This window comes from Grampus griseus, assembly GCF_964374135.1.
Source record: "Grampus griseus genome assembly, chromosome: 3".
Classification (NCBI taxonomy): domain Eukaryota; kingdom Metazoa; phylum Chordata; class Mammalia; order Artiodactyla; family Delphinidae; genus Grampus; species Grampus griseus.
This window is the reverse complement of record NC_139019.1, coordinates 161,687,240-161,693,676: the sequence shown is the minus strand read 5'-3', so window position 1 is coordinate 161,693,676 and position 6,437 is coordinate 161,687,240. Positions and strand designations below refer to the sequence as shown.

At 57.6% G+C, this 6,437-nt stretch overlaps 1 protein-coding gene across 1 annotated transcript in view; it reads right to left on the bottom strand.

The window, feature by feature from the left end:
- Nucleotides 1-4,839: 4,839 nt before the first annotated feature.
- The window catches only part of ARMC6 (armadillo repeat containing 6), a 12,647-nt gene continuing 11,049 nt past the window's right edge, over nt 4,840-6,437 (bottom strand). The window contains exon 6 of the mRNA XM_082650385.1: nt 4,840-5,572. Within this exon, the coding sequence (XP_082506511.1) occupies nt 5,360-5,572 (213 nt within the window). The 3' untranslated portion in view covers nt 4,840-5,359. The remainder of the gene's footprint in view (nt 5,573-6,437) is intronic.

Sequence of the window (6,437 nt, the reverse complement as noted above, 5' to 3'; positions counted from 1 at the left end):
GCAGAGTTTGGCCGTGAGCGCGGTGGCCGGAGGTGGCCTCGGGGGTCACGTGCAGGGTCCCCTGAGGCTGTGGCGAAGTCAGACCCTCGGGCCACCCAACGCAGAAGCAGGACCTCCAACTTGGGCCCTGAGCTTGGCCATCACGGCTGAAGGACTCGTGGATAATTCTTCATCTCCTCACTACCCGCTGTTCCCCTGCAAATGATACGGAGAGGGCAGAGACTCGCTGGAGGTCACTCAGCTGCAGCTCCGGGTAGTGCGAAGACGTGGAAATAGGTGGAATCCTACTCACGCACTTTGTGATTTTCTGGAAATGTTTGACTTCTCCGAGTTCAAGCTTTCTCCTCCACAGGATCAAATGACCTCCCTGTCGGAACCACCTCCCTGCTAAGCCTTTGGTGCATTAACCGAATCCTAACCACAAGCCCATGAGGTCAAAGAGACCACTGGCCCCACTTCACAGAAATCAGAGCACAGAGAGGTCAAGTTCCTTGCCCCTTGTCACACTGCAGTTCAGCAGGCCCAAAGTAGCCTGCTTTTTGGAAAAGGGGTAAGGCAGTGTCAGACCACAGCCACTGGGGCCCTGAGTGACTAGGGTTTGAATTCTTGTCCAGCCACTGTCTGACTGCATAACCTTGAGCAAGGCATTTATGAGCCTCAGTTTCCTCACAGGACAATGATTCCTACACCTTCATCTTTCCTTTCTGGGGCTTCACCCCTGGGAGAATTTATATTCCAGCCCTCACCTTGACCTTCTGGTGAAAGCCTTTGACCCTCTGCAGGTCACATCTGGCCTGTGAGCCCCAGCTTTTCTGTGAGGTGCGGGGTCATGGGATTCTTTGCAGATAGGGAGGCAGCTGCTGTCCAGTGCTAGGCTGTGTCATTGGCACCTCCCCCAAGCCTACCCTCTTCTCTGACTCACCAAGTGCTAGGGCAGAGAGGATTACATATGTTCCCAGATACTGGCTCTTATTTCCTCTAGGTGTGGGCTGGGGTTGGTGGAGATCAAGTTCAGAACCAGGGAATCCTGAGAGGGAGCAAGGCTGAGCTAGGCCCTAATAATGGCTCACATTTCAGGGCTGTGCAAGCCCCCTGCTAAGTGCATAATCTATAACTTCTCAAAGGGCCCCTGTGAGGAAACAATGGGGGGCTCACAAGTGGGAGTCACTAGCCTGGGGCTAGCATCTGCCTCCTGATATTCCCAGGATATTCCCACCTGAGCCTCCTCTCAAATATCTCCCAACTTGGTTGGCTTCCCTGCGACTTCCAGGCCCTGGTCTCCATTCTGCCCTCTGGAGAAGAGGAGGAGCTGACTGCTGAACACCTACTGGGTGTCAGGTTTTTGCTGAGCCAGGCACTTCTCAAATACCATCTCATGACCTGACTTCCAGATAGGGGTGATGGTGCCCACTTTGCAGATGGGAAAACTGAGCTTCATGCAACCACTGTTTCTTGCTGGAAGGGCCTGGGGCTGGGTTTGAATCCCTGCTCTTCCTGACTAAGCTGGCCACAGGACCTTCAGCAAGTGACTCAAACTCCCTGCCTCAGTTTCTCCAAATAGCTCCCAGGGTTGATGGGAGCATTAACGAAATGAATGGAAGCAAACCACAAACATGTTGGTCTACAGCAAGCGCTTGCTGAGTGTTGGTTGGATAAACTGTTCTTTTCGGGGCCTCTGTTTCCCTCTCTAAATAGCACTTGATGGAATGTAGACACAGACCAACTATGGGCGTGGTTTGCCACCCAAAGAGGGAGATACTTATACTGGAGGAGTCCCCACCTACAGCACCCACCTGCCAGGTCCTGTGAGGGAGGCAGTAAGCTCCTGGAAGGTCTCACAGTACCCCCAGGGACAGTGCCAACTGAGGCCAAGTGTCAGGCAGTGGCCCAGCATGGGCTGCCTCTCCTGATGGTGCCAGTGGCGCTGGCTGGGCTCTGGCTTCTGTTCACTCATCAGCAAGCTGGTGCTGGCCAACCTCCCTGCCACCTCCCAACAATGGCAGGCAGTGCCTCTTGGCATCAGCAACTGACACCCCCCACCATGGGCACCTCGGCTGTACCTGGCGAGGGTGCCCAGGGGATTCCAGCTTTTCCCTGGGCAGGACACTGACTCTCTGCACCGCCAGTTCCCGCTACTTCTCAGGAATCCCAGGAATCATCTGACACGATGGCCGTGAGCCAGGCCTGGGCACGGTGACAGGGCTTAATCAACCGAGGCTAGAGAGCCATTTGCCCAAGGTCATGTTAGCAACGCTGGCAACAGAGGAGGGGCATGGAGGCAGGCTGAGCCAGGTTCTCATCCCATATCGGCCCCTTGAATGCCGACGAGTCTGTTTCTCATCTGGAAAATGGGGTTCACAGGCCCTGCCTCTCAAATGTGTTCACAGTGAAAAAGCAACAGTGTTCCTTTCCCAGGATGCTGGGCCCTTCCCTGGCTGGAGGGACACATCCTTGACAGAGACGGCAGTCAAGACTAACTGGTTCAAAGGCAGCCTCACTTAGCCTCCCAGAGGCTCAGAGAGGTCAGGCCCCTCCTTGAAAAGCACACAACAGTAGAGGCAGAACTGAATGTGCTGACCCCTCTCTTGTAGCCGTTTCCCCCTTAGCCCATGTTTCCGTGTCAAAAACAAGGACAGGACGGCAAGCACTCGAGTGCTCTGTGCCAGGCACCCCCTGAACCAGGCCTTGCTGTGGCCCTGTGCAGTGACACACTTAGCTCATTTCCAGGTGAGGAGGCAGAGGCTCACCTGAGGTGGCAGAGGAGGGCCTGGAACACAGGCCTGGCAGACCTCAGTGAAATGTGGGGTCTTCAGCTGGAGGCGGGGCCTCACCCAGCCCAGGGATGTCCAAACAGGCCCTGACCCACACCCGCTGAAGACACCCTCAGGCAAGGTGGGGAGGACTGATAAGCAGGAGCCACCCCTCCTGGAAGAAGCCTGCAGCTGTAGGAAGGCTGGTTGAAAGCCCAGGGGAGGGGACTGCGGCTGCAGGGGCAGAGGTCTTCCCTCCAACCACCCTGCGTACCTATTACTTTATTCAGGTGTACATTCAAAAACATTTATGGGAAACTGGAGCAGAACGGGGACCCAGGAGCCTGCCCATATGGAGCTCATGGACGGGGGGGGGCGGGCAGACAAAGGAGAAAAGCCCACAAGTGAGGTGACCTTAGATGGGGTCAGAGGTCAAGGACACAGTACAAGTGGTGATTGGCTGGGGGAGTGGGGGGGGGGTGGTGTGCCAGGGCAGGGGAACAATAGGGGATCTCTGCGAAGGCAATGTGTGATCTGGAACCTGGTGCCAGGGAGGAACTGGCCACGGGGAGGGCTGGGGAAGGATGCTCCATGCAGCGTACATGTGCAAAGGCCCTGAGGTGGGGAGGTTGGAGTGACTGGAACTGTGATTAAATGGGAGCATGGGGAAGATGCGGGTGGGAGGTGGGTAGGGCCTGGAGGACAGTTTGGTTTTACGGAGAGGGCAATGGGGAGCCACAGGCAGGTTGAGAGCAGAGCTAAGGCAGGAATTACAGGGCTGGCACCTCAGACTTCCCCAGAAATGGACTAGTAGCACCCCCCCCCACCACCACGAGGCAGATGAAGAAACATGATGCTCACGGGGCCCGAGGACTGCTCCCAGGTCACAGGAATGACCTAAGGTCACATGGGCGGCCAACCTAGAAGTCAAATTGGGGCAGCCTGGAGCAGGTGTGGCTGAGTCCCCAGTGAGGAAGGTCAGGGCCGGGTGACGGGGTCAGAGGTTCTCATCAGCCCCACTGAGCTGGGAGCGCCCCCCTCCCCCCGATCCAGGGGTGGAGGAGGTCTGGACACCACAGGAAGGCGGGACCAGGGTGATGCTCTCCCCATAGCTATTCGCATGGGCCAATTTCCATAGAAACCAGAAGCCTTCTGGGCAAGGGCCTGAGTTGATGTCAAGGACTGAACTCAAGACATTCTTCAGCCTAGAGGAGGTGAATGACCAGCAGTGGGGTGGGGACTCCGAGAGGTGAGAGGAGCTCCTAATGTATGAGCTGGAGGTGTCAGGCATGGCGCCTGGAGCCCACCAGGGGGCCTGAGGCTGCCCTGACCCTGACTGAGCCACGCAGGATGCATGAGCTGCCAGGTGACCACAACATGACCCCGAGGGTGAATGCAGAGAAGGAGAGCTGGGGTCTGCCAGGCACCGCTGCCTGGTGACCCCTCCAAGACACTTGGGGAGGGTGGGCACTGGGGGCAGCGACAGTGATGCCCACTTTACAGATGGGGAAACTGAGGCTCAGAGAGGAAAGCCAGGCTGCCCAAGCCAACCAGTGAGCGAGGACCTCAACGTGGCCAGGCGGGAGAGTGCAGGACGGTTCTCCTAGGGTGACTCGGGTGCTAAAGCTAGACGATCGGGTGTCTCCCATGTGCCCAGCTCTGCTCAAACACCCTTCGGAGGGGGCTCTATCCCCTCCCCTCTCCCTGCTTTACGGAGGAGCAAATCAAGGCTCAGAGAGGTTAGGTCACCAGCTCAAGGCCTCAGAGCTGGGTGGGGGCTAGACACTGAGCGCTCCAGCCCCCGAAAGTCAATGCACAGTGACGAACAGCAACCTTGGCACCCCTGGACCCCAAGTCTGACAATGACCCCAGCAGCCCACCCCTCTGAGGGTGACAGTGAATCATACATCCCAGGCTGCTCTCAAAACCCCTTCACTTTCCTCAGTGAACCCATGACCTCCCCAAACATGCACCCCTCTCCCCTGTTCTTTGAGGCCACTGGCTGTGGCTCCCATGCTGCATGGTGCTACGGAAGAGACCCTTCCATTAATCAACCAACAGTCTTTTATTACCAGGCATCACTGGCTGGCCTGGGACACCAGGAGACAAACGAGCCTTGGTCCCTGCCCTCTGTTCAGCACAGCAAGGCATCTGTGATCCATTTTACAGGTGAGAGAAGCAGTAGCAGGGATGAGAACGGACTTGTAGGAACAGAAGTGGGATCCCTGCCCTGCTATGAGATTGGCCAGTATGGTTTCCAAGTTTCAGACAGACCTCTGGCCCTAAGCAATGCTGAGGGGGCGCTTCTACTAGCAAAGGGCAGTGGGGTTGGGTGGCACAGGACAGATGAAGCCGATGCTGTCAGCCAGTGAGCGGAACAGCATGCAGGGAGGCCGGGACCCAGGGGCTGCCTTCTGCTGTGTAGGCACCTCACTAATGCTCCCTTCCCACCCCCTGGCCAATGCTTGGTACCCATCAGAAAACACCTCCTGTTAATGGGGGAGGAATCTGGAGGCAGAGTAGCAGGACATGCTTCCTGCCCCCACCCTCTCCCCAGCTGTTCCTGAGTCACACGACTCACCCAGTCACAGCTCACACTGAGCCTGGGGTCATGGTGCCAGGTTACCCTTCTGGCCAGTCCACAGCTCTTGGAGCTCGACGTGGCAGCCCAGGTCCCTCAGGGCGGCCTTGGCCACGTCCTCACAGTCGCGATGGGTGGCACGGGCCCGCGAGATGAGTGCCTCAGCCCCCAGGTCCAGAATGGGCTGTGAGAAGGTCTGGCTTCGGGCCACCAGGTTTCGGATCAGCATGCAGGCCTGTTTCTAGAAGGGAAAGCAGAAGGCGAGTGGCTGTGAGCCAGCAGGTGGGAGCTGGGGGTGGGGTCCACTCTGACCTCGGAGTCCTCATCATAAGACAACATGGCTGTAGCCAACATTCAGCAGGTGCCTACGCTATGATTCATCAGGCTAGACTCATGCCTCCACTTCATCCTCTTGGCAGCCCTGGAGGCAAGGCTAATCACCCCAGCTCCCAGGTGAGGAGACTAAAGCTCAGGGTAGCCAAGTGCTTGGCAGGTGGGGCTGGTCCCTGAGGTGTGAGACCCAAAGTCTCAGAGCAACATCCCCTGATGCTGGCAAGAGCCTGGCCGGGCGGCAGGGGAGGAGGGCAGGGAAACAGTGGGAAAAGTGGGGTTGTGTACAGGGTCCATCTGTCAATTATATTGTTATTCATTCAGTCGGCATTTGTACTCTGTGTCTCTGCTGGGGGTGGGTGCTGAGAAGCACCCCAACATGGCATCCACCACCAGTGGGAGAGCAGGTGAGAAGCAGGTGAGGTGTGAGGGCCCGCCCAGCCGGGGTGGTCAGGAGCGGACAAGGTGATGGGCCAGCCAAGGCACAGCATCCTGGAGGAGGGAGCAAAGGTCCCCAGTGGGACCAAGCCCGGTGTGTCTCAGGACCAACATGGAGGCCCCTGTGCTGGGAGGGTATGAAAGGTAGGAGGCAGGGAGCGCCCTGGGGGCTGCTGCAGGGAGGAGTGTGGGTTTCTGGCAGGGCTGTGCATTGCCTTGTCTACACTTCACCTCTGCTGACTCCCCAGCAAGGCGTGGACAGTGGCCCCACATGCAAAAACACAAAGCAGCAGCCTAAGGTGGGGCAGGGAACCTTTCCCAAACCCCAGCAGATCCCC